This window comes from Lissotriton vulgaris, chromosome 3_1, assembly GCF_964263255.1.
Source record: "Lissotriton vulgaris chromosome 3_1, aLisVul1.2, whole genome shotgun sequence".
NCBI classification, from domain to species: Eukaryota; Metazoa; Chordata; class Amphibia; order Caudata; family Salamandridae; genus Lissotriton; species Lissotriton vulgaris.
Window position 1 is genome coordinate 1,430,811,452 of NC_141689.1, and position 27,715 is coordinate 1,430,839,166.

Sequence of the window (27,715 nt, forward strand, 5' to 3'; positions counted from 1 at the left end):
CTTTTCGGGAATAAGGGTATCTACAGAATCTACAAGCCATTGACTAAAATTTCTGTTGGCTGTAGCTCTGTCGGCCGAAGGTGCCGGTTTAGTAGATTCCAAGAGCTTGGCCCAGTGGTCCACAGGCAGTTTGGACCAGGACCTAGATTTCTCAAGGAGGGGAAGTCTGTGTGGCGTTTTACCAGATGGGGACCAAGTAAAAGGTATCAAGAAGTGGTCTGACCACGGTGCAGGGATGGGGTTATCAACTACCAGGGTGTCCAAATTGGAGAAGATTGCATCCAACAGATGTCCCTTCCTGTGAGTAGGTTTGCTGCCCTTTTGTGTTAGCTGATAGACCATAAGGTCCTTGGTGAGTTCAACGGCTGAGGTCTGAGTGGGGTCGTCAAAATGAAGATTGAAATCTCCCAAAATGGAGAAGTTACCAGAGGAACTAGTTAAATTGGCAACCACCTCCGGAAAGGTTTTGCAGAAGTTCGCCGAGGGTCCTGGGGGTCTATATATCAGCAAGCCCCAGAAAGTCAGGACAGGACTGAATTTAATGGAGAATGCGGCGTATTCACAATCTGAAGCAGGACTTCCCAATATTCCCCTTTGTGACAGACAGTTCGCCAGCCCACCAGCCACTTTGGTCTGCCGGCATGTTGAAAAAGTACGCCTTCCCACCATCCAGAATTTGAAGCCGGGCTGGGAAGAGCATCATGTATTTCATGCTTTGTTATTAGAGGGCTCATTTGACTGCATAGAAGGAGCGCCTCTGGCGCTGGACATGCAACTTAAACTCTGGAACACAACGGTTCGTGGCATTTTCGTGCCGAAGTTCGTCATGCATACGAGCCGCTTGCAGGATAGCATCCCTATCCCTGAAGTTCAGAATGCGGGCAATGATTGTACGTGGGGGTGCCCCCAGGCGAGGCCTGCCTCCCAAAGCCCTTTGAGCACGCTCCACTGAGAAGAAGTTCGATATGCCCCTGGGTTTCAGGTCAGTTAAAATTAGATCCTCCAGGAACAAGTCCATTGACGGTCGCTCCATTCCCTACAGCGCTCCCACCACGTGGATATTGTTCCAACCACCCCCCCCCCCCCCCCCCCCCCCCCTTATTGGTCTTCAAGGCGGGCGTGGATGTCTGACTGATTCTTTGTGAGCGCGGCCACCTGCTCTTCAAGATATTTGGTTCTGGACAGTAGGCCCTCAATGCCTGTCTCTGCCGTGGAAACCTTCTCTAAGATTTTGCGAAGGTCCTCGCACAAGAGGTTCACCTCCTCTGTGACCGAGTCAAGCTTCGGCTCCAGAGTACCTTTCACCTCCCTGATGGCCCTCATAATGTCCTTTAAGGATGGATCCGGGGTATGGTCGTCTGCCTCCTCCTTCTGCTGGCTCACTCCTGGCGCCCCTTCCTCGCGACCCAGGGCCACAGTGTACTTATGAATTTGGTTGGCCTGTCCAGGCCCCAGCGCTTTATTTCGGGCCATGGCGTACCACGCAGGCTGCTAGGCGTAATACTCTGTCCTTAGGGTGTCTCTGCAGCCACCCCCCCCCCCCCCCCCCCCGATCAAACAGGGTCTGATCCACCGTTTGCCTCCGCCACCACAGGACCATTGGGCCAGCAAGGTATAGGCCCTCTCTTTGTACCAGATACAACGCCGCCGCACCATCCAGTGGCGCAACGGCCGTCCCCTCTAACGAGGCAGGGAACAGTATAACACGCACGCCTGGGGAGGGGAAGGGCAGCTGCCGCCGATCGTCACTCGGGCTGCTGTGTCCACTGAGGCAATATCCAGCGCTGAACCTGCAGTACTCCTATTTTCATGTTACCAGCTTGCAGGCCCCCAGTTGCTACTTATGGTTGGGCTCCTCACATTTTTTCACTTTGACATACTCCCTTCCGCCCTCACCAGTGCCCCTCTGGCATTCACAAAGATGATGGCGGTGCTTACAACATACCTTCAGTGATTAAGTGTACCAGTCTTCCACTCCCTCGATGACTGGCTGTTGAAAGCGGGCTCGCCTCATTAAGTAATAGACCATCATCCAGATGGCTGAAAACCTCCTGGCATTGTTGGGGTTCATGATCAACTTGACAAAGGTGCACTGGATGCCTTTGCAGAGATTCCCCTTCATTGAAGTCTTTTTGGAAACTGTGCAGTTCTGGCCGTTCCCTCTGTCAAAACGAGTCTGAAACCTTTGAACTATGATCCCGATGTTTCAGCTTTTGTCCTTGGTCTCAGTACCAGGTAAGCTCAGGTTCTAAGGCTACTAGGCCTGTTGGCTTCAGTCCTCCTGCTCATTGACTATGCTAGGTGGCATATGAGGGCTGTGCAGTGAAATCTGAAGTTTCAGCTAGCCCACCACCAATGGAACCTGACTCATTCCGTCCAGGTTTTAGAAGCGACTAATATTTGCAACGGAGGCTGCTTGACCACAATTGGACCAGCTTCAGACTCTGTTCCTTCCCCATCCAAAACTGCCAGTGGTGATGGAAGCTTTGCAGCATTCCTTCGAAGGTAGGGTGTACCAGTCTTCCAGCACAGTGAAATATGAAGTTTCAGCTAGCCCACCACCAATGGAACCTGACTCATTCCGTCCAGGTTTTAGAAGCGACTAATATTTGCAACGGAGGCTGCTTGACCACAATTGGACCAGCTTCAGACTCTGTTCCTTCCCCATCCAAAACTGCCAGTGGTGATGGAAGCTTTGCAGCATTCCTTCGAAGGTTGGGTGTACCAGTCTTCCAGCACTTCAACTACTAGATGCTGAAGTTGGGTTCACCACAGTTATTCATAGGCCACCTACAGATGCTGACAAACACCATTACATAGTTTGGATTCACTATCCACGTAACACAGTTACACCCGACTCCTCACAGAGGCTCCTTTTCATCTGAGCCATCCAGGATCAGTGCATTACTGGACCTTCTCTCCAGTTTTGAGAGTCCATGGCATTTGGGCTATGATCCCGATTATTCAGCCTCTGTTCTAGGTCTCAGTGAGTGTGGCTCTAAGGCATCTTAGGCTGCTAGCCTTTGGCATCCTGCTAGCTGTCCATGCCACGTGGCGTATGAGGCTCTGTAGTGGGATTTGAAGTCTGTGGGCCCGGCACCAAGTGAACCTATCTGATTCTGTCCAGGTTTTGGAGGAGACTGTCCAAGATCTGCACAGTGGCTGCTCAATGCAATTGAACCAGAGGCAGACCCTTATAACCATGCATAGGGGCAGACGTTGGTGAGCGATGCATCACCAATGGATTTGGGAGGTCATCAGGGAGAGGTGAAACAGATGTCTCCTCGTCTACTGCGTAGACTTCTCTCTACTTCACATTGTCTTATCTCTACATTATTGGGGTTGCGGGCCATTTGTTTGGCGATGGAACTCTTCCTGCTGTCCATCAAGGGCAGGCTGGCTCAGGTTCTCATGTTCAACACCACTGCCATTTTGTATTGCAGTAAGCTGAGTGGGATGGAATCCTGGGCCTGGAGGCTCTACATTGCTGAAACTGTCTGAATTGTCATTGCCTTCCGTGATCGTACACTTTACATGATTATTATTTTTTTTAATGGAAGTGCAGTCGTAACTCAGCTGGTTACACCTAGTGGGCCATGAATAGCAGTTCTACTTTGAGGTGGCATAGGTATTGTTCCATCACGATGAAAACAGTCACTCAGTCTCCCCGGGAGCTCTGGGCCTGCTCAATCTACACCTACGTGCGTGGCGATTGAGCAGCGTCAGTGTACTGGTTATGATCTTCCTCCGAAATAGACCAGCACAGCCATTCTCCCAAATGTTGTTACTCCCTTTGAAGTCTAGCAGTCCATCACACAACAGACGTTCTTTGCTCGGCCTCACCCCTAAAAAGACGACGTTAGACTCCATGGTTTGCATCCACCCAGAAGAGCGTTGACTTTTTCATGTTTTAATCCTTCCTTCCAAAGAACATCAGATGGACGATCAGCGCTTTGTGAAGTGTTCTGGGGGTAAAGAAAGGCAAGGCTGTGCAGCAGAGGGCTTATCCTGGTGGGTATTACTCTGAATTAAGATCTGCAATGCGTTGGTCCAGAAGCAGCCTCCAGAAGGATTGAATTACTATTCCATCTGGGCGAGGGTTGCTACCCCTGAGCTGCGGAGTGCCTGTTTTGGATAATTGTCAGGCTGCAATGTTGACATCAGTGCGGACGTTCACAAAGCATTATTGCCTTGACAACCAGTTCTGACGAGAAGTGCATTTTAACTATTCGGTCCTGCTGTACTTTTTGATCGGAGTCCTTTCACAGACCCCTTATCGTTAGAATTGCTGCTTTAGTACCCATTCTAAACGTGTAGATTCGGCAGTTAGAAGTATCCATCAGCATAACAAGTTACTTGCCTTCGAAATACTTTTTCTGGTGAATACTAAAAATCACAGATTCCTCATCACCCTTACGCCTCCCCATTCGTTGGAGTAGACTCTTTTCAATCTAAAACCATCCTGTATTGGAGTTCTGCACAATGACGCACATTTTCTGGTTTTTGAGCGATGTGTCTGAGGTTGTCTTCCGTGGCAAGAAAGAAACTGATGTCCGCACACGTGGGTGGAGCTTATATTTGGTTCCAGCATCACTTTCAGCTCGAATAGGGTTGATGCAACCTACTGGCATGCTGAAAAATCTTGTGGAGATGGTGCAGCTGAGGAATCTGCGGTTCGAGTATGCACCAGAAAGAGTGTTACCAAAGGTTTGTAACTTGCTTGTTTTAGAGAGATGTTAACCAGTCCATGGAGATCCCTGACCTTCTGTACCAGACACACGATGTATGACAATGTTATTAGGAGATAGAATACAGATGGGCGGAATTCGTTTTGTATGCTCAGATTATGACAGCCGATGTGGTGGGCCTCCATGTTTTGGGGTTCTCTATCGCATTCACAGATACAACAAGCATTGGAAAAGCCAGTAGGTCTGGCCTTTGGAACCTAATGGCTTTCCCCGTGCCTTTTAGGGATGTTAAACAGCATCGACAAGATGCTGTGTATCATAGCCTACAGGAAAAAAATGCAAATAGGAAGGTTCAATGCCATGCCATTTTAGAGGCGCAAGCATGCTTGATGAGACAAGCACGCACATTATGCATGCACGTTTGGTACTTAGTTTGTAAAACACTAAGGGCAGGGGTCCAAACTTTTGTACAGAATTCAGCGGCTACTATCAAAGGTCATGGTGCCAAATACCAAGGCTGCATAGTCATGGTTCCACTTCATGCCTCTTTAGTCCACCACTTGACACTCAATGCCCCTTTATCTAACTTTTCATGGTCTATTTTATCTCTGCTTTCTCTTGGTCTCCGTTTCACTCTTTCTTTTCCAGCTTCAATCTCCCTTTTGTACTTTTTTCTCTTTCTCTAGATCAGTGGTTCTCAACCTGTGGCCAGATCAATAAAGTGTATATAAATGAAGCAAAATGTTAAAATGTAGGCTAAAAATTAAGTTGGTATCCTCAGATTGATATGTGGTACCAGTGCAAGCGCATCAAAGAAGTAGTGTGGATGATGGGTGGCCTCAATAGAATTAAGAAAACCTCCATCCAGCCTTTCCATTAAAATCATTTTTTTATATTTGTTTGTGAATTGGATCAAATAGTTCATTTGTTTGATGAATGTATTTGCATAACCTTATTAAACCTAACGCATGCAGAATATGCCGTTATATGCTGCGCTCTTTTTTATGGCGAATATTTTTTAATCCGTTTGTGTTGCAAACCTTCATTTTGATTTAGGTGTGTATGCGCCGAAATTATTTTTTTCAATTGATTTGTTCCTGCAACCCCTTCTTGTACAGTTTGGCGAAATCTAATTGGCTCCCCTTCGGTGCTGGACTGTACCACACTTGCTCGTGCTGCCCTATTTATTCATGGAGGCTGGCCTGGGAGCTTTGGCAGGGTCTCATGTGCAGGCGGGCGGCGAGTCAGTGAAAAGACGGAGGCACGCTCCAGGCGCTCATGGCAGAGGGATGATTTTAATACGCAGTTATATGAGCAGAGACAGCCGGAGCAGCAACAAGCTGTAATAGTGGCACTGAAGTCCTGCCGCCTTGGCATATTCCTCAGCACAGGGCAGCGCGTGCCTGCTGCTTTACTGCTCCCTAGGAAAGGGGGAGGGCCCCGGGCTGGCAGAATTGTACCGATATTGAGGTTTTGTTTGTGATGCGAAGTCATGTGGTATACTGTAGTTTAAGTTGCCAACCTGCCTCCTCCACAATAGGCGATCTTTGCTGCAGTGCACTTGGAAAAAGATCCCTGTGCCATGCATACTGCTTCATACAGCATGCCGTCGAAAGCCTTGCCGGTAAATCCTCTCTGTGCGCCTGACACACGATCTTGCTTCTGTTTCCCTTGTGCAGTGCTGCTGCAGCACGGAGCGGACCCAAACATCCGAAACACCGATGGCAAATCCGCCCTGGATCTGGCCGACCCTTCCGCCAAAGCAGTCCTCACAGGTAAGAAACCTAAACCGAATGTTCTTCTGAGATGCCGACAGCCCCCCCTTTACCCCGTTTGTCAGTTCGTCTATCCTTGAAAAGCAGAGCCGGTCATGTATTTACTCCCACTAGGACGCAGTTTATTGTGCTAATGTGCGACCATGCCGTTCATTTTCCGACTGTCACACAGGCATGGCTTGTTTGTCCCGCTTCTTTCGGAAAACGACAGCAATCGCACATTTATTTCTTTTCACTGTATTTTCTTGGTGCGATTTAGCGATGTTGAGTTCCAGCGTTCCTCAGCCTTCGCTCGTTTTTTCCAAAGACCTTCACACTTGAGCGAACAAGGACGCATTGGAAGTTTTGATGGGAAAAGCCAACCTGCTGCCTTATTAACCCACATCCTCCGCTGATGTGACGTCCTGCCATTTCCCTGGCCTCCCAGTTGGTATCGCAGTGCAGGCAGAATCCAAAGGTTCTCACCAAGTATTAGTATTCAGTGTTTGTCTGTTGTACACAATCGGCCTTGATGCAAGTATTTTTGACTCCGAAACTGCATTGCTTTTTAAAAAATGCTAATTTGCTTGCGTAAACAGAAGTTACATTCGCTTGTTCTGGTATGTGGAGCATAACTTAATTTTGAAGGCCAGGTTTGCCTTTAGCAATTCAGTTTTAGTATATATCTTGAGGTGGCCGTTTCCCTATAGAACTGATTTTGATTCCCGAATTTAATGCATTGTTTGTCTTTGTTTGTGGCCAGATTAAGCACAGCTGCAAGTGCAAATAACTTGTTTTGAGATTTAGTAACATACTATAAATTTATTTAATAACCGAATGGCAGGTGTTAGGAGCAGTTTGACGAAAAATATTACAGTAGGAAGAAATGTGTTTTTCCATGCATTTACAGTTTAATTTCTGGTCATTGTTTTCTCTTGTGGAAATGTTAGTTGGCAACACAATTTAGGAGGTTCTATAGATCTTTTTACATGTCAAAGATCGCTCCTTTTTGCTAGACAGTTTATTTTGTGAAACCATATTTTTTTAAGCATTTGACTCTGTAGCTGAATTGAAACTTGACTGCTTGTAAAAAAAAAACTAAAACAAAAAGCAATGAATTATGAAATATTTTTACTAGGAGTTTTATGCTTTTGTAATATGATCTTCATTGAGATTTATTAGGAGACAAGATAATAATACATCCATTATCCGGGTGCAAAACATTTCAACGTGGTAGTCTTAAGATCAATTAAACAGTCCAACCTTAACAAAAAACCCCTCCGCTTCCACTGTTCTTGTGATGAGTCACTTCATAGATAACGAGTCAACTGTGGGTGTATCGTGAGTAGGTATATGGAGAAAGCAGAGAAAGGAGGAATCAGAAAATGAAAAGGAGGAAGAGGGAAGAGGGTGTTCAGTCTTTGGGCCCCCATGCCCACACTCGTCATCACTGCGTTCAGGACTGCTTTCTGCAGGGTTGTTCCCTGTGGTTTCTATAAGGTCTGAGAGCATTGCTGGCGGTGCCTGTAGGTCGTCCATTAGCTCGTCGACTCTGCAAACATGCTTCATACAGATCTCATCAGCCCTCGAAAAATTGCTTAACTTCTCTAAGCCAGTCTGCATACTTTGGAGGATCTGCAGGGTAGCAATGCAGTGCTTAGCGAGTTGTAGACGGAGCAGGCTACATTCACTGCTGAGTTTCTTCTTGGTGGGAGAGGGAATCTGGCCCAATAAAACTGGTTTCATTTTAAAAGGAATGCTCCACCAGGTGGCTCTGTTAACTTCCTTCACTATTGCTTCCCAGTAGGGATTCTGGGAGGAGCAGGAGCAGGACCAGACCATATGTATAACATTTGCTTCAATGTTCCCACATTGTGGGCATTAGTCACTGCGTGTGGGGTAGATGGTATGTAGGGTGTTAGGGAAGATATAGGTTTGATGAACATAATAATACCGCATCAATTTGAATCTAGAATTAGAGCTGGCCAATTTCACACCTTCATGAACGGTGTCCCTGTCTTTAGTGGACATAAGGTCCGCCAGCGCTTCTTCCCATTTGCCTTGAAGTTGAAGCACCAGATTGGAGGCTTATGCTCTGAAGGCCTTGTAAATGTTAGATATCAATCTCCGCACTCCTGTCCTGTTTAATGGAGTCACTAGGGTATGAGAAGGAACAGGTGCATCTGGAAACGGCAGCCAGGGGTCCTGAGCAGTCGCTGGGATCTGCGTATTGCAGCAACAGACAGCTACCCAGGGTAGAGGATGTTAAACAATCCAGAGTGATAAATCGCCGACAGGATAAAGGTGTCCTAGGGTGTTACAACCGCCATCTTTACATTTTTGGACAGACTTGGAGTACACTATCTTTAAAAAGGGTTGGAAGGACCATATTGACATATCTAGGGCGTATGGTGCTCTGCTCTTTATCCTCGTGACTGCTCCCTCACAGACTATGTGCACCAGAAACATCACATACAACGGAACTCTCAAGCACCTCATCAAAAGAACAGAAAGAGGGTTGTCTCCATATGAGCCCTGGAGGATTTTTTTCCCCTGGGTCCAACCAATGGACCGTATGTTGGAAATACGCAGCAATATAGTTCAGTTCCAGTTGGAAGTACCTCACAGCCTCCTGTCCCCAAGTGCGTTCAACAGTGGGAAGACCATTCAAATGATATGCAGTTCCTAAGTGACCAGAACCAGCATTGTGGTAGTGTTAGAGGTGAGATGGAGATATTCTCTCTGAAACTATCGGTCATGACGAATTGCCACAAGACACATTAGGGGCTACTACAGGCATTAAACATGTCTACCTTTTACACCATACATGCCCTTTAGGACCCTTGTATCCGGTTAGGGATTCTTGTTTTTAGTTAGGTTAGTGTACCCTAAGAATAAAATGTAGACTATAGGGTTGCCCTAAACGTATTTTAGACACCACTTTGCACTCACTTCACTACCTAGTCCACACACCCACATGCACCGAACTCCTTCGGGGTGTGTGAGGGCACTTCTTTACTGACCTGAACTCTCTCGCTTACACTTAGGAAATGCATACAATTTGGATAGACTTAGTATACATTTGGGAGTACATGTGCAGGACCTGCTTAAACATCTCCCGGTTCTTCTCTTTTGGACAACAGTGGGAAGACCCACACACTTCCATTTGTTAGCCCAAAGCATTTCCACCAGCAGGGTGTCAAGGGTTTTGAAATAACATTGGTGAATTGGGATAAAGGGTCCCCTGGAGGACATGCAGGCATCCCAGAAATATGATTATTTAGTGGTCGCAACTCCTCCCATCAAGGAACGGGGGAGTTCATTCCACAAGTGAACAAAGGGTCTTAGACCCTCTATTACTCACCCAAGGTTTACATCTAGGAAGGATTGAGAGTTGTGGGCCAACCTGATCCCAAATTATTTTACTCTTTCAGAGTCCCAGTGAAGTCCTGTCGCAGTAAGTGCTCCCCTTGGTCTATTTGCCAAGTCGTACAGTGGGAACAGCGTATATTTTGTGGGGTTGACACTTGAGGCCAGATAGCTTGCCCAAGTCGCGTGTTGTCTCAAGGAGTATTGAGATCGAGTTTTCAGGTTGAGTCAAATAGATCAAGGCATCTTCAGTGTAGAAGGAAACCACATGGGTGTTCCTTCCCCCCCGTGATCCCCCAAGGACGCAGAACTGTGTGGAGTTTCTTCACCTTGGACTCCTTGCAAGCGCAAAGAAGATGGACGACAATGGCCACTCCTGCCACATTCCCCTGTGCAATCTAAAGGAATCCGATACTTTCCTCTCCGATTTCACCCTGCCTCAAAGGGATGGATATAGTAGTTTGTCCAACGAATAGATTTTGGGCACATGTTCAGTGTCTAAAAAAAGGCTGAGGCACTAGTGGTCTGCCGCACTTGAAGGGCATGGAATATGAGGGAAAGGCACCTAAGGTGATGGAGGGTGCTCCGTTAAGGAATAAACCTATGTTGATCATGGTGGACCAGGGTAGAGAGATGAGGGAGCAGACATGCCACAACAATTGCGCTAATTATTTTAACATCAGTGTTCAGTAAAAAATTATGCGATAGGAGGAAGCCTCAAAGGGATCTTTCCCTAGTTTTTGTAGCTTTATTATTAGGGTTCCGCATTGAAGGACCTCCTGACACACCTCTAATAAGTTATCGCCTACTTATTTTGCATAGCAGTGGTAACATTCAGCGGGAACCCAATCATTACCAGGGGTCTTAGCAGATTTCATATTTCTATTTGTCGCAACGATTTCATCTTGGGCAATGGGGAAATCAAACTGTGAAGCCTCATTGGGATCTAACGCTGGGAGTGGTGTTCGAGGCATGTGGGCTGCTGAATTAATATCTGTGCATAGATCGCCGCCTAGTGTTGGGTCCGGATGATTGCACATTGTTGTCCTGGAAGAGTCTTTGAAGTATCACGAGATAGGTGGCTCCTCCCCTGGACTACAGTGCGCATGGGCATCGCCTCCATCCCCAGATTGCTTTTTTCCGCCATTGGGTTCGGATATGTGTCGGTTCCCTCTGTCGGAACCGATAGTTGTTTACTCACTTAACTCGAGACCAAAAGGTCTTTAGGCTTGGCGCCGGTATCGTTTTCGTTCGGGTTTACTGTTTTCTCCAGCTCCGAACTCTTGCTGCCCTTCCGCGTGCTCTTGGCGCGGACGGGCCCACACGACGCTCCGGCCATGGAACGGACTACGGTGCCCGGTCTGCAACGCGAAGTACTCGCACCTCGACGTGCACCCAGTGTGCAACACCTGTCTGTCGCCGGACCACAACGAGGCCAGGTGCATGGCCTGCTCGAAGTTCCGGTGCAAGAAGACCCTCAAGATTCGTCGGGCTGCGAGACTCCAGGCCAAACTGTCTGCGCCCCCGCCGGACAACATCTTCGAGGAAGACGTCGGAGGCGACGATGTCCAGCAGGTTTCGGACTCTAGCCCTGCGTCCGAGGGGGAGGCCTACGACGCAGGGGACGAGGAGTTTGACGAAGCCGACGACGAGGTAGGGGACGACGATACGGCCATTGCCACCGTGGGGGATAGCTCTGAGGACGAGCACCCCCGGACTGACTCAGGGGTCGACCCCCTTCCTGCGGCCCAGGTCGAGGGATCGCCTTCGGCCCTTACCCAAGACCCTGTTATAAGTCCAGCAGCCCCGCCTACGAGCCCGGCCACGGACATTTTGGAGGTGCCACTCACTTTTTCAAAAACGAAAGTGAAGCCTTCGGGTTCAACAGCTCCGGCTTCGAAACCGAAAGTGAAAGCCGTACAGAAGGCTCTGGAGGCGTCAAAACCTAAGAAATCCAAAATGGCCGACATGGCCAGTCCAGCCAAGATGGCCGACCCGAAGGCATCTGGGTCGGTGCCGAAAGCAAAGTAGTCCGACGCGGCTGCGTCGGCGCCGAAGATGGTCGCGGTCGACGACCCGAAGAAGGCTTCAAAGAAGCGTCAAGGCGATCCCAAAGCTCAGGCTTCCCCGGCCCCGGCCGCCGGAGCCAAGGAGGGTACCGCGTCGACTCCGAAGACACTGCCTCTCGCCGACACAACTCCCAAATCAGGGAAATCAAGCGATACGGTCGCTCCCTCTCCAGCCCTCTCGAAGAAGGTCCAGGAGTCCCTGCAACGGATTTGAAAGGCCGCGGAGCTTCCAGACCCAGAGGCTGGAGTGTCGAAGCCCGCGCAGAAGCCGTCCAAGGCGCACACGCCTATCCGCTTCACCCTACCGCCGAAGTCGACGCCGAAGGCCTTCGCTCCGAAGCAGGTGGCTGGGGTGCCCACAAAGGAGGTGTCGACGCCCAAAGCGTCTCCGGTGGTGGCTAAACCTCGGCTCCAACCACTCGCGGAGGAAGAACGTCGTGAAGTCATCATCGACGCCAATACTGGGAAACTGTCCCTCCTCAAGAGAAAAATCACCACGGAGCCGGTGCTGGAACACTTTCGTATTCCTCTGAAAAACAAAAGGGACTCTGCGGGTACTTCAGCGCCTCCGGGACCGGCATCCCCAAGTGACCTGCCGCGTTCCCCAACTCGCTCTACCGCGGGGGATGACGACGAGGAAGAGGTCGAGTACAACTATCCGGCGTACTCGGATCCGGAGGAGGAACATGAACCTTGGTCTGCCGGAGGCGACCCCGGGGACCCGCAGTCGGGTCAGGAACCACATCTCTTTGCGTCAAAAACTTCGCCAACGGAGGACTCTGCTGCCTTCAACGCGCTAATCGAGAGAGCTGCAGCTAACCACGATGTCGAGCTGCACTCCGATCCTGTGGATGTAGACTTTTTGTTTGATACTTTCTCTGTGGCCGAAAAGTCAATCAAAACTTTGCCAATGCTCAAGGGAGTACTCAAGCACGCGCAGGAGGTCTTCAGGGAGCCCACTCGGGCACGTGTTATCAATCCACGCATTGATAAAAAATATAAGGCAGCGCCCTCGGATCCAACATATATCAAGGGACACTTGCCACTAGACTCTTTGGTCGTTTCCAACGCTCGCAAGAGGGCGAACTCACAGACCACTGGTGACGCTCCTCCCCCAGACAAAGAGTCGAAAATATTTGAGGCCTCAGGGAAGCGGATTGCTGCACAGGCAGCTAACATTTGGCGCATCTCGAACACTCAGGCCCTACTCGCACGCTACGATAGGGCTCATTATGACACCCTAGAGGCACTACTGCAGCACTTGCCTGACCAGTACAAGGAGGCAGGGGAGATGTTAATTCAAGAGGGAAAGCTCATCACAAACGCTTCCATAAAATGTGCGCTAGATGTGGCTGATACGGCATCCAGGGCGATCAACACTAGTGTGTTGCTCAGAAGGCATGCATGGCTTAGGATTTCAGGGTTTAAACCTGATATACAAACAACCATCCTAAACCAGACGGTTAATCCTGACCATTTGTTTGGCCCTGAGGTGGATGCGACGCTTGAGAAGATGAAAAAAGATACAGACACTGCTAAGTCTATGGGGGCCCTTCAATCTCAGCAGTTTCGGGGTGGCTCCTTTCGCCGCTCCAATACCAGAGGCACCTCAAGGGGTCAGGCATCGCAATCCACTCAGTACTACAAAGGCAATACCCAAACCTCATACACCAATAAGGGTAGAGGTGGCTACAGAGGCAACAACATCAAAGGCAGGGGACGTGGAAACAACAGCTCCAGGTCCACCACCGCCAACAAGCAGTGACGCCTTGTCACTGCCCCCCGACCACACAACACCGGTCGGAGGGAGACTCCAGCAGTTCCTGCCCGCGTGGAGATCCATCACCACGGACAGGTGGGTCAAGTCTCTTATCCAGTACGGTTACTGTCTGGAACTTACCTCCACTCCACCGAACATACCTCCAAGAAGCCGTCCTATGTCCGGCGAGCACTTGCTCTTGTTGCAGCAGGAAGTTCAGGTCATGCTGCAAAAAGGCGCAATAGAGCTCGTCCCACTGCAGGAAAGGGGTACAGGAGTTTACTCTCTGTACTTTCTAATCCCCAAAAAGGACGGTTCCCTGCGGCCCATCCTGGACCTCAGGCCCCTCAACTGGTACATTCTCTCGGAGCATTTCCATATGCTCACGTTGCAGCAAGTGCTCCCTCTGCTTCAACAGGGGGACTTCCTGGCTACGTTGGATCTGAAAGACGCATACTTTCATATCCCCCTGCATCCTTCCCACAGGAAGTATCTCAGATTCACGATCCAAAACCAGCACTACCAGTTCAGGGTTCTGCCGTTCGGAGTCACCACAGCGCCAAGGGTCTTTACGAAGTGCCTGGCGACTGTGGCGGAGCATCTGCGACGCCAGAACGTCCACGTCTACCCATACCTGGACGACTGGCTCATTCAAGCAAAAACAGAACAACAGTGCGCCGACCACGTGTCCCGCACCATTCATCTCCTGCACGATCTGGGATTCTCTCTGAACTACCCGAAATCCCATCTCCAGCCCGCCCATGGACGTCAGTATCTGGGCGCGACAATAAACACTCTGGCAGCCACTGCGCAGCCAAATTCAGTGAGAATCGCCAGTATCCAAACGCTGATCCAACGATTCAGACCTCAACACTCGCTTCCAGCGAAGGTGTTCATGCAGTTGATAGGCATGATGGCCTCCTGCATCTCCATTGTCCCGCACGCGAGGCTAAATATGCGTCCGCTTCAGGAGTGCCTGGCACGTCAGTGAACTCAGGCTCATGGGCAACTGACAGACCTAGTGTTGGTGAGCGGTCGGGCATACAACTCTCTGCATTGGTGGAATCCACAAAACCTTTGCAAGGGCCGACCATTCCAAGAGCCTGTGCCGCAGATTATCCTGACGACGGACGCTTCTCTCCAGGGATGGGGAGCGCATGTACTCCACTACACGGTGCAGGGACTATGGACACTACAGCAAAGGAAGATGCACATCAATGTGTTGGAACTGATGGCAATCTTCATGGCCTTAAAGGCGTTCAAAGTACATCTGTGCAACAAGGTCGTGTTGATCCGGACGGACAACATGACAGCCATGTACTACATTCAGAAGCAGGGAGGCACACACTCTCCGCAGCTGTCTCATCTGGCTCAGAGCATGTGGAAGTGGGCCATTCAGAGGAACATCTTCCTCATGGCGGAGCATCTCCCGGGCAAGGACAACCAGATGGCGGACCTGCTCAGCAGGCACAGCCATCAAATGCACGAGTGGGAGATACATCCATCAGTACTCCAACCGTACTTCCAAAGGTGGGGTCATCCAGAGATAGACCTGTTCGCCACAAAGGAGAACGCAAAATGCCAAAGCTTCGCCGCCAGATTCCCACACCCGCAATCACAGGGCAATGCGATGTGGATGAACTGGTCAGGCAGATTTGCGTACGCTTTTCCCCCAGCACCTCTGATACCGCTGGTGGCACGCAAGCTCAGGCAGCACTCGATGACTCTCATCCTGGTTGCTCCGACGTGGGCTCGCCAACCATGGTACACCACGTTTCTAGAACTGTCCGTGGTACCGCATCAAAGGCTTCACCTCACTCCCAGCCTTCTGACGCAGAGCCATGGCGACATTCAGCACCCAGATCCGCAACAGCTCAACCTGGCGATCTGGCTCCTGAAGTCCTAGAGTTTGGCTACCTCAATCTTCCTCCCGATTGCATGAACATCATTCGGGAGGCAAGGAAGCCCACTACTAGAGCTTGTTATGCGGCTAAATGGAAGAGGTTTGTCATTTACTGTGTTAACCACAATATTGATCCGCTAGATGCTTCCATTCAAAACATCATTTGTTACCTGTTCCACCTGTATCAATGCAATTTGGCGTACTCTTCCATCCGCATTCACCTGTCTGCTATGGCAGCATACCTTCAAAACAGGCAACACCTGTCGCTTTTTAGGGTTCCTGCTATCAAGGCTTTTCTGGAAGGACTCAAAAGAGTCATTCCGCCAAGGACCCCACCAGCTCCAGAGTGGAACCTCAATGTGGTTCTTACGAGACTGATGGGTCCTCCCTTCGAGCCACTGCACTCTTGTGAGCTACAGTTTCTGACTTGAAAGGTTGCTTTCTTAGTAGCAATTACATCGCTACGGAGGGTTAGCGAGCTGCAGGCGCTCACCATCCAAGAACCTTTCTTCCAGGTACATGCTAACAGGGTGGTGCTCCGCACTAACCCTAAATTCTTACCCAAGGTTGTGTCTCAATTCCATATGAACCAGACAATTGAGTTGCCAGTGTTTTTCCAAAACCCAGAGACGCTGGCGGAGCGGATGCTCCACACCCTTGACGTTAAAAGAGCCTTGATGTACTATCTGGACAGGACAAAAGATTTCCGCAAAACCAAGCAGCTTTTCGTTGCTTTTGCCTCACACCACAAGGGAAACGCTATCTCCAAAGCTGGGATCGCTAGGTGGATTGTGAAATGCATTCAAATCTGTTACGCTAAAGCTAAACGCACTCTCACTATCCCACCAAGAGCCCACTCCACCAGGAAGTTAGGGGCCTCTATGGCTTTCCTAGGTAACATTCCCTTAGAAGATATTTGTAGAGCAGCCACATGGTCTACCACACATACTTTCACTAAACATTACTGTGTAGACGTGCACTCCAAACAGCAGGCAGCTGTTGGTCAGGCTGTTCTCAAGACACTTTTTCAGACTGCTGCAGCTGGCACGGGCGGCCGCCGTTAATGGAGGGACTGCTATGTATTCTATGCACAGATATGAATTCAGCAGCCCACATGCCTCGAACTGCAAATGCTACTTACCAGTATGCATCTGTTCTTGGCATGTAGGGCTGCTGACATTCATATCGCCCACCCTCCTCCCCGGCGCCTGTAGCAGCTGCAGTCTTCATATATATATATATATATGCTCAATAGCATGGTCATCACTCACATACTTCACTCCATCTCTGCCAATGGCTAAAAACAATCTGGGGATGGAGGCGATGCCCATGCGCACTGTAGTCCAGGGGAGGAGCCACCTATCTCGTGATACTTCGAAGACTCTTCCAGGACAACAATGTGCAATCATCCGGACCCAACACTAGGCGGCGATCTATGCACAAATATGAATGTCAGCAGCCCTACATGCCAAGAACAGATGCATACTGGTAAGTAGCATTTGCAATATCTCCCACAGTGACCACCAAACCTCCCCTGTGCCTGGTATAAGTCTCCCTAAAGTGCAGCTTAAAGACTTTGTATATGGATCGTTGGTTACAGACCAAGGAACCCTGAGCAGTCTGGAGGTAGGCGTTTTTATGTTGCAAAAATTACTTATACATTTTGCAAATAAGCCTCTGTGCTTTTTGTCCTAATTTAGTGCTTCATTGTTATGTGGAGTATTAAAATCATACCCCTAAAAAGAAACTAATGACCCATCTAATATCTATTAATTCAAATGTATTTGTGACCATCATATGTATCTGAAAGAGACAGTTGGTTATAGATTCCTTACTTTAGAATTACCCCCAGGCGTCAGACTGGATCCTAGTGGCCTGGACACTCCCCCTGACCTTAGCATGCTTTTTGCCCCTACGGTGGCTATGGAGGATAGTCTTACGCTGTGGAGGTGTGAAGGGCATATGAGGCCTTGGGCCTGGAGCTCCATTCAGTGGCAGTCATCACTAACCTCCTGACAGAGGTGCCTCAGCCTGCAGCAACTTCCTTGGAAGCCCTTTTGCCCTTCAACGAAGCCCCCTCTGATATCCTTCTGGGCACCAGGTCTAAGCCCAACACAGGGGCTTCTGTGGAAAGGACAATTGCCTGCCACCATTGCTGGCACTGAGCGACCCAGTTTTCCTCACTCAATATCCCCTGCCTCCCCTCGGGAGCTTGGTGGTCCAAGCCTCGTCTTTTCCAAAAGGCACATTTCCTTCTGCTCCCCCAGACAGGGAATCCAAGAAGCTGGATCATCATGGGAAGCGCATGTTCTCTAACTCCAGCTTGGCACTGCGGTCCGTGAATACCGCGTGATTCTTGGGTTGATACTCCCATAAAGTCTGGTAAATGGTAGTGCAAGTGCAGCCTCAGTGCCTGGAGGAGCCCCGGGACATTCTCTCCCAGGCAGTGGCGGATGGGAGGTACGCAGCCAAATCCACAATAGGATGTGGACTGGATACCACCGATTCACTGGGTAGAATGATTGCCAAATTGGTAGCCCTTACGAGCTACGCATGGTTGAGGATGTCTGGCTTTTCGGGGGATGTCCAGTAAACTTTGATGGACATGCCCTTCGATGACTGGCGCCTTTTTGGTGATAAAGACGACTCTGTGCTCGAGCGCTTTAAGGATCCTCGGGTTACGGCCAGATCCTTCTGCCTCCCTTCTTGTCCACCCCAGTCTGCTTTTTGCTCCCTTCGTGGCTACAGAAGGGGCACCCCACTGCGTCCGGCCCAGTCGAGCCACTGCTTCATGCAAGCTGCCCAGCCTCTGCGGGGCCGCGGACGTGGGACCCAGCGACCTCACGGGTCTGGGAGCCAGCGGGTGGTCCAGTCCACTCTCTTCCCCCCCTGCAGCAGCCTCCAAACCCTCGTAGTCTGACCCTACAGGGCCATCAATGGCCAGTGAGTGGCAGGATTTGCCATCACCGGCAATCCATGTCGGACGGGTTGGTTTTGCACATAGTCCGCAGAGGCTACTCCCTACCTTTCAAGACTGCCCCTCCCTCCATGCCACTGTCTTTCAAACGCATGTCAGAGGATCATTTGGCACTTCTCTGCCAGGAAATCTCAGCTCTCTTGGCCAAGGGAGCTATTGAAAGGGTTCCTGCGCCAAAAGAAAGTTGTGGTTGCTATTCCCGCTACTTTCTGGTGCCTAAGACAGACAAAGGCCTGGGTCCTATTCTAAACCTCAGGGCCCTCAACCGCTTCCTCTGCAAGAAGTTCAAAATGCTTACGTTGGCTCAGGTCCTGTCTGCCCTCAACTGGAGACTGGATGGTGTCCTGACTTGCAGGACACCTATTTCCATATTCCTGTCCTGCGAGCCCACAGACGCTACCTACAGTTCATCGTAAGCCACTAACATTTTCAGTTCACAATGCTCCCCTTAGGCCTAACCAGTGCCCCTTGGGTATTCACGGTGAGAATGACCCTGAGGCTGCTGGGCCTCATGGCCTCTTGGCCTCCGGCATCCTGTTTGTGGATCTTGCCAGGTGTCATATGCGGGCTCTGCAGTGAGACCTGAAGGTCCAGTGGGCGCAGCATCAGGTTAATCTTTCCCAATATGTCCACATCTTGGAGGGAACTGCACAACAACAACTGCAGTGGTGGTTAACTGACCAAGATTGGGTCAGAGGCAGATCCCTCTTGCTTACCCAACCAGAATTCACGGTGGTGACTGATGCATCACTCTTGGGATGGGGCTGCCATCTGAGAGAGGCTGAGATAAGAGTACTCTGGCCTCTGGCGGAGTCCGGGTTCCCATCAAGCTTTGGATGGTCCGCCTGGCACGGAAGGCATAACTTGCATCCCTGAAGGGGAGGGTAGTGCAGGTGTTCACGGACAACACCACTGCCATGTGGTACTGCAACAAGCGAGGCGGAGTGGAGTCGTGGACCATATGTCAAGAGGCACTTCGCCTTTGGACATGGCTGGAACATCAGAGCATGACCCAGGTGGTTCAACACCTGGCAGGTCACCTGAACGTCAGGGCGGACTAACTCAGCCGTCTGTGCCTAGTAGATCACGAATGGCGTCTTCACTCAGAGGTGGTGCAAAGTCCCTTTCAGCGGTGGGGAGAGCCTTTGTTAGATCTGTTCGTCACCAAAGAGAACGTGCAATGTCAGCAGTTTTTATGAGTTGGAGTTTCCAAGGCGGCACTCGCTCGGGGATGCCTTTCGTCGCAAGTAGAGTTGCGGCCTCCTTTAAGCCTTTCCGCCTGTACTACTTCTACCCAGAGTGCTTAAGAAGATCAAGCACGACTGGACCAAGTCATTTTTCTGGCTTCGGGCTGGGCATGAAGAGTCTGGAGCTCCTAAGCATGTCCATCGATCCTCTGATCAGCCTGCCCCCTTGGGCGGATCTTCTGTTGCAGAAGAAGTGGATGGTCCTCCACCCAAACCTGTCCAGCCTCCACCTCCTTGCGTGGCGATTGAGCGGCGACAGTTGGCAGCTTTTGACCTTCTGCCCGAAGTATGCAACGTCATCTAGGCAGCCAGACGTCCCTCCACGGAAACGGTATATGCCTGTCAATGGAATAAGTTTGTGTCATGGTGCACAGCAAAGGCTATGGATCCCCTCTCTGCCCCTCTTTCTGAGGTTCTTTTGTTCATCCTTTCTTTGGGCCAGCAGGGCTCTGGTCTGGGCACTCTTAAAGGCTATCTTGCAGCTATTTTTGCTTTCCTTTGGCTACCATAACAGCCCTCTTTATTCAAGTCCCCTATTGAAAATCGATGGTTTAAGGGCATTATTAATCTTTTTCCTCCATCTCCCTTCATAATGCCCCAGTGGGACTTGAATCTCATTTTAACTTATCTTATGTGTGCTCCCTTTGAACCTCTTCACAACTGTCCTCTCAGGCCACTTACCCTGAAATCTGCCTTTCTTGTGGCCATCACCTCTGCTCGAAGGGTGAGTGAGCTTCAGGCTCTTTCTTCTAAGCCCCTTTTCTTCTCTGTGCATCCAGACAAAGTGGTGCTTAGGACAAGACCCTTGTTTCTTCTAAAGGAGGCTGCACCTTTTCACACAGGACAATCAATCATTTTGCCCACCTTTTTCCCACCTCTGCACCCTTCCATGGAGGAGAGACTCCACCGCCTGGACCCTAAACGTGCACTGTCCTTATACCTTGACCGCACTGAAGATTTCCGGGTGGATGATCAACTCTTCGTTGGCTATGTGGGTGCCAAGAAAGGTTGAGCTGTCCAAAAGTGTACCATCTGGTTGTCCTTTGTATTAAAATCTGTTAAGCTTTAGCAAAAAAGGAACCTCCATTGGGGCTGCATGCTCATTCCCCTAGGGCTACGGCAGCAACTACTGCATTGGCACATGGAGTCCCATTCATTGACATCTGCCAGGCGGCAACTTGGGCATCTATGCACACGTTCACCAGCCATTAGTGCCTAGACATTCAAGTCTGGAGGGGACAGCTATTTTCCCCGTTCTGTCCTCCAGGATATTCTGATGTGAACTTGGTTTGCAAACCCTCCTCCGGGGTTCGTATTGCTGAGGTATCTATTCTAAGGTAAGGAATCTGTCTCAGATTAAACTTACCTTTTGTAACAGTGTATCTGCAAGAGACATAGGTTAGTTATAGTTTTCGTACCGCCCTACCCATCCTCCCTGCTCTGCAAACTGACTTCTAGGGATAGGGACTCCTTTACAGGGCCCTAGTTGTGGTGCACCAGTAGTCAGTGTCTTTCATTGCTCTGCGCTTCTGGCATGGAAAGTCGTGTCAGAACTGAAGTCAGCGCGCAGTAGGCACTACGACGTCATCCCGGTGAACATGGCGCCTGCGACTGACGCAGACGACTCACATAGAGTTTACCGACGCCACCTACCTACTTGCAGGGGTACTGCTAAGAAGAAAAAAAATCTCCGGATCCAGTCTGACACCTGGGGGTAATTCTAAGGTAAGGAATCTATAACTAACCTATGTCTCTTATAGTTAAATCTTTACCGAACGTAAGTAATGTGTTCTTTTATCTTGCTTCCAAGTGGAGCAGTGGACAAATCTTAGAATCCTTTTTTGGTGAAACTACGTTTGTTCTTCCATCAAGTTTATTATGTGCATGTGTCCATCAATGCTTTTACACCTTTATACACCTCGGAATGCCTGGTATCTGTTAACTTCTTTTGGAATCTTCAAGAGAGTATGTTAAAACTGGGTATCTTAAGGTTCTTCTAATAAGCTATTTTCGTGTGGGAAAAATCATGTTGACTCTCAGCAAAACTCCACTTTTCCTGTCTGGTGTTGCCTGGTGGTTTAATTTAACAGTATTTATAGAACTCACACAGGCCACCGTAGTAAAAGCACCACAAGTGTTGTCTGCCTAACGGGCATGAACATTACATCTATTCTTCTTACTTGGCTTTGCTAGGGATGACAATTTAATATGTTCTTCAGCAAGAAGGCACAGTTCTGGAGCTGTTAAGTGCAGTGGTTTTAAAACAAAATATTGTCCCCCCCTACAGAAAATATCTTATATATTTTCATTTAGTTGATTCTGGCACGAATTTTGTTTTATTAAACTCCTCCTGCTTAACATAATTCTACTCTTCTTAATGTAGGTTATGGCGAGTAGGGTGTAACAGGTCTGTTTTTCTGTGTCTGAAGTTTGGTGATAGGACTTTTAATTACAGTAAACTAGTAGACCCACTACATGTGGGGGTATTTCAAAGTATTTATTTTCCGTCTCTTGAGATCGTGTCTGCGCCAACAGGGGCCAGAGACCAACTGCTATGTCTGGAATTCCCTGGTTACATAGAGACATTCGATTACATAGCTGCATTCTGTGGTATGCTTCACCACACTTCTCCCCTTTTTCCAACAAAATACAAGTTATACATTGAAAGAATAAACAATGGCATTATTATCTAAATGTACTCTGAAAACAATATTTTACATACAGTTAAGACCCTTAAAATCAAAGTCTATCTACGACACTAACACTACTTCTTGCCCCTTGTTAAAAAAAAATAACTATGTACATAAGGAAAAAAAAGTCCACCGCTTAAACACCAACATTTGAAGAAAATAATTAAAGCATCTAAAAAGGATACATTTCTGTTGCAGCTTTTCTTCCATATTTTAATTAAAAAGGTGTGTTGCAAAGTATGGGCTGCAGACCACACACTATTGCATTAGATCACCATCTGGTGGGGAGCCCAGATGATTACACTTAGTTGTTGTCTTGGAAGAGTCTTTGTCTGTTGGATGACTCCTCCCTTAGATCGTAGTGCTCATGGGCATCGACTCCATCTTCAGATTGTTTTTTCCGCCATCGGGCTCGGATGTGTTAATCGTTCGGTCCCGTTACCGATCTCTTTTCAAATTCATAAATCAATCATAATACCATTGGCATCGTCTTCGACAGTGATTCCGGTTACCCGCGTCGAAGAAAAGCTTCACTTCTCGATTCCAACAATCGTCTGGGCCGTCGGGCCCAACTACGCCATTGGGCCTCTAACTAATGGAAAGAACACCCTTCAAGAAGTGCCCTCGGTGTGGACACAAATTCCCTCACACCGATCTTCATGAGGTTGCAATCTGTGCTTCTCTCCAGTGCACGAGGGTCGAGACTGTGAGGCCTGCGCTTCGTTCCGGTCTAAGAAAACCATCAGGGACCGTTAAGCTTGAAGAGTAATGGCACAGTCATCTTCGACACCAGACCTCATCATAGACGAGGCTCCGATCGAAGTAGATGCCGAAGAGCAGCAGCACAAAGACATCGCTTCCGAAGCAGAGGCTTCAGCTTCTGGAGCTGAGGATCAATCCGAAGATGACGAGCTTTCAGCTGGTCAACAGGTCGTGAGTACAAGCGTCGACCCTGTTCACCCCACCATACCGGGACAGACTTCGGTTCCACCTCCACCTTCGGGTCCAGGTGCACACCGACCAAAACCTTCCGACGCCCCGCCTTCTGGCTCGGCAGCGAACAATATTAAAAAGCCTCCATTCGACTCGGGCTCGAGTCAGTCTGTGGGTCCCTAAAAGCAAAAGGTCCTTAAGCCAAAATTAACACCAGCACCAAAGCATCCTTCGGTACCGAAAGCGGTCGAGCCGAAAGCAAGTCCGGCACCGAAAGAAGTTCCCAAAGCTACCAAACCAAGAACCACCCTAGTTCTGAAAAAAGTGGACCCGAAGACTGTTCCGGTACCGAAACATGCTTCGACTCGGAGTGTAGATGAGTCCAAATGTACCCCGGGAACAAAAATTTCGGATCCAAAGAGCACTGATCCTAAGAAAAAACAAGATAACAAGTCTTCGGAACCGAAACCAATACCTGCTCCAAAGACAATAGCCACTGAAAAAAATAAGCATTTCTGCCCCAAACTAGATAAATCGGCGCCGAAAAAGGATTTTCCGTTAGAAGAGCTTTTCAAACCTGACCCAAAGCAAAAGACTCTTCATATTAATCCAAAGACTAGACCTCTCTCTACAGTGCCTGAAAAGAGGAAAATGGACTATCCTAAACCATCGCCAGTTCCTCTAAAAAAAAGCATGCTCAAACTTCCCCCATAAGGATTCCTTCACCAGAAGTAGAAATACCAATAGATATTTGTTCTGTACATTCACCATCTAGTACACATAGTCTCATACCACAAGATGAGGATGATGAGGATAGCTACTCACAGGAGGTAGAGAGTGAACACCACATAGACGACATTAATGACCCAGATGATATTCCTGGGCCATCAGGTGACCCATGGGAAGATTATAATGCTCCAGATGCACCATATCTGCCACAAGACAATGCATACCCGTCTAGACCATCTCCCCCAGATGACACTATTGGGTTTACACAGCTCATTCATAGAGCAGCCACTTTCCATGGAGTAGACTTATACACAGATCCAGTGGAAAAAGACTTTCTAATGGACACACTACTGTCGTCACATAAGACCACAACCACACTTCCAACACTTAGTGGAGTGGTAAGACATGCACCCGAAATATTTAAAGACCCAGTCAGAACCAGGGTAATTAACCCCAGACTAGAAAAAAAGTACAAAGCGGCTCCAACTCATACAGCATACATTAAAGGACAGTTGCCATTGGACTCACTAGTAGTGCCAAATGCGAGAAAAAGAGCTAACTCGCAGACAACCGGGGATGCTCAACCCCCTGACAAAGAGTCTAAGCTTTTAGATGCTTCAGGAAAACGTACCATCTCACAAGCAGCCAATATCTGGAGGATTGCTAACACTCGAGCTTTATTAGCAAGATATGATGGAGCTCATTATGATGAGTTAGAGTCACTCATGCAACACTTGCCAGAACTATATAAAACCAGGGCTTCTGACCTAACATAGGAAGGCATGGTTATTGTAAATACCTCCATACGCTGTGCACTAGACACTGCAGACACAGCCTCTAAAGCAATAAATACAGGGGTACCGTTGCGTAGACATGAATGGCTACGCATATTGGGTTCAAACCAGAAGTACAAGCCAATATCTTAAACCAGCCATTTGACCAACAACACCTTTTCGGTCCAACAGTTGATAGTGCACTAGAAAAGATGAACAAAGATACTGACACAGCAGAATCCATGGGAGCTTTACAAACGCAAGCCCATAGACCTTCCTTTCGTTGCTCCTCATATAGGGGCACCTCTAAGGGTTTCCAAACTGACAATACCTCCTCGTCTTACAAAGCGCTCAACCAAACCTCGCCCAGTAAGGGATATTATAGAGGAGGGTATAGAGGAAACAGCAATAAGGGCAGAGGTAGAGGAAACCACAATCGCAACGCCTCTACTCCCCAACAGTGACTTCCCTTCTATCCCCCAGACCATTCCACTCCTGTCGGGGGGGAGGTTACAACAGTTCCTACCTGTCTGGAACTCCATCTCCATAGACAGGTGGCTAAGACAAATAATTCAGTCAGGTTATTGCCTGGAGCTCACTTCCATGCCTTCAACAATACCACCCAGGCAGCGTCCTATGTCACAAGAACACCTCATACTGCTAAGACAAGAGGTGGCATCTCTACTGCAAAAGAATGCAATATAACCAGTCCCAAAACAACATCAAAATACAGGAGTTTATTCTCTTTACTTTCTCATACCCAAAAAGGACGGTTTCCTCAGACCTATTTTAGATCTAAAGCCCCTAAACCTGTACTAACAATCAGACCACTTTGATATGGTCACACTACAACAGGTTCTACCGTTGCTAAAGAAAGGCGACTTCCTTGCCACCTTAGATCTCAAGGACGCCTACTTCCACATTCCCATCCATCAATCACACAGAGTACCTACCGTTCATACTGGAAGGTCAACACTACCAATTCAAGGTACTCCCTTTCGGAGTATCTACAGCACCTCAAGTGTTCACAAAGTGTCTAGCTGTAATAGCAGCACACTTAAGAAGGGACAACATTCATGTCTACCCATATCTGGACGACTGGTTAATAAAATCCAAGTCATACAACCAATGTGTACAGCACCCGCATCAAACAATATGCCTGCTACACAAACTGGGATTCACAGTAAATCAAAAGAAGTCACATCTCCAACCGTCTGTCTCAGCAGTATCTAGGTGCCACAATAGATACCTCCAAGGCAATAGTGTACTCCAACCCAATACAATACAAAGTATGCAGGATCTTATCAAAAGATTCCAGCCACAACACCCACTACCAGCTCGAGTGTTCATGCAACTAATAGGAATGATGGCATCTTGCATTTTCATAGTACCATATGCAAGACTACGAATGCGCCCCATACAAGACTGCTTGGCAAGTCAGTGGAATCAGGCTCCGTAACAAATAACAGATCTGGTGGTGGTAGACGACCGGACATATCGCTCTCTGCAATGGTGGAACACCAAAAACCTTTCCAAGGACCGGCCGTTTATAGAACCTGTTCCACAAATGATACTAACCACAGACTCATCTCTCACAGGATGGGGAGCGCATTTACAAAGACACACAGTACTGGGTACGGACAATGCAACAAAAACTACTCCACTAGCGATTTTTCTAGCTCTACAATTGTTTCAGCATTACCTATCGAACAAAGCTGTACTAGTCCGGACGGACAATATGACTGCAATGTACTTCATTCAAAAACAAGGAGGAACGCAGTCCCTACCGCTCTCCCGGCTGGCGCAGAGCATATGGAGATGGGCCATTCCTTAGAACATTTTTCTGTTCGCAGAACGTCTACCAGGAGTTCACAATCAAGTTGCAGATCTGTTAAGTCGTCCGATACCACAGATACACGAATGGGAACTTCATCAAGTTCTTCAGCCATTTTTTCAAAAGTGGGGTCAACCAGAGAGAGATCTGTTTGCTACACTCCACAACTCCAAATGCCCAAGCTTCGCTGCCAGATACCCACACCCATAATCCAAAGGCAATGCGGTATGTATGAACTGTTAAAAAAAAAATTGCGTACGCTTTTCCACCTCTCCCACTAATTCCATTAGTGGTACGCAAGCTACAGCAACATTCTCTCACATGGATTCTCATAGCACCAACGTGGGCAAGACAACCCTGGCACACTATGCTACTAGAGCTCTCAGTAGTACCACATCACAAATTAAAACCCTCCCCACATCTACTGACACAGAACCATGGAGAGATTATGCAACCAGACCCAATGCAGCTCAATCTAGCAATTTGGATCCTGAGGTCTTAGAATTTGGATATCTAAATTTACCACCTGATTGCATGAATGTCATAAAAGAAGCAAGACGCCTTACCACTAGAGCATGTTTTGCAGCAAAGTGGAAAAGGTTTGTTGTATATTGCACAAATAACAACATCAACCCCTTAGATGTTTTCCTACAAAACATCATATGCTACCTGTTACATCTGCAAAGATCTAACTTGGCGTACTCCTCAATCAGGTTACATCTTGCTGCTATAGCATATCTTCAAAACAGACATTTGTCATTGTTTAGAGTACCTGCAATCAAAGCGTTTATGGAAGGACTCAAAATAATAATTCCTCCCAGAATACCACCCTCTCCAGTATGGAATTTAAATATTGTTCTCACAAGACTTATGGGTCCTCCGTTCGAACCATTACATAAGTGTGAATTACAGTTCCTTATATGGAAAGTTGTTTTTTTAGTAGCTGTTACCTCACTTAGAAGAGTAAATGAGATCCAGGCTTTGACAATT

General features: G+C 48.5%; 1 protein-coding gene across 1 annotated transcript in view; it reads left to right on the plus strand.

The window, feature by feature from the left end:
* The window catches only part of TNKS (tankyrase), a 700,580-nt gene that overhangs the window by 77,626 nt on the left and 595,239 nt on the right, over positions 1-27,715 (plus strand). Inside the window, exon 3 of the mRNA XM_086961923.1 lies at positions 6,368-6,463. Within this exon, the coding sequence (XP_086818049.1) occupies positions 6,368-6,463 (96 nt within the window). The remainder of the gene's footprint in view (positions 1-6,367; positions 6,464-27,715) is intronic.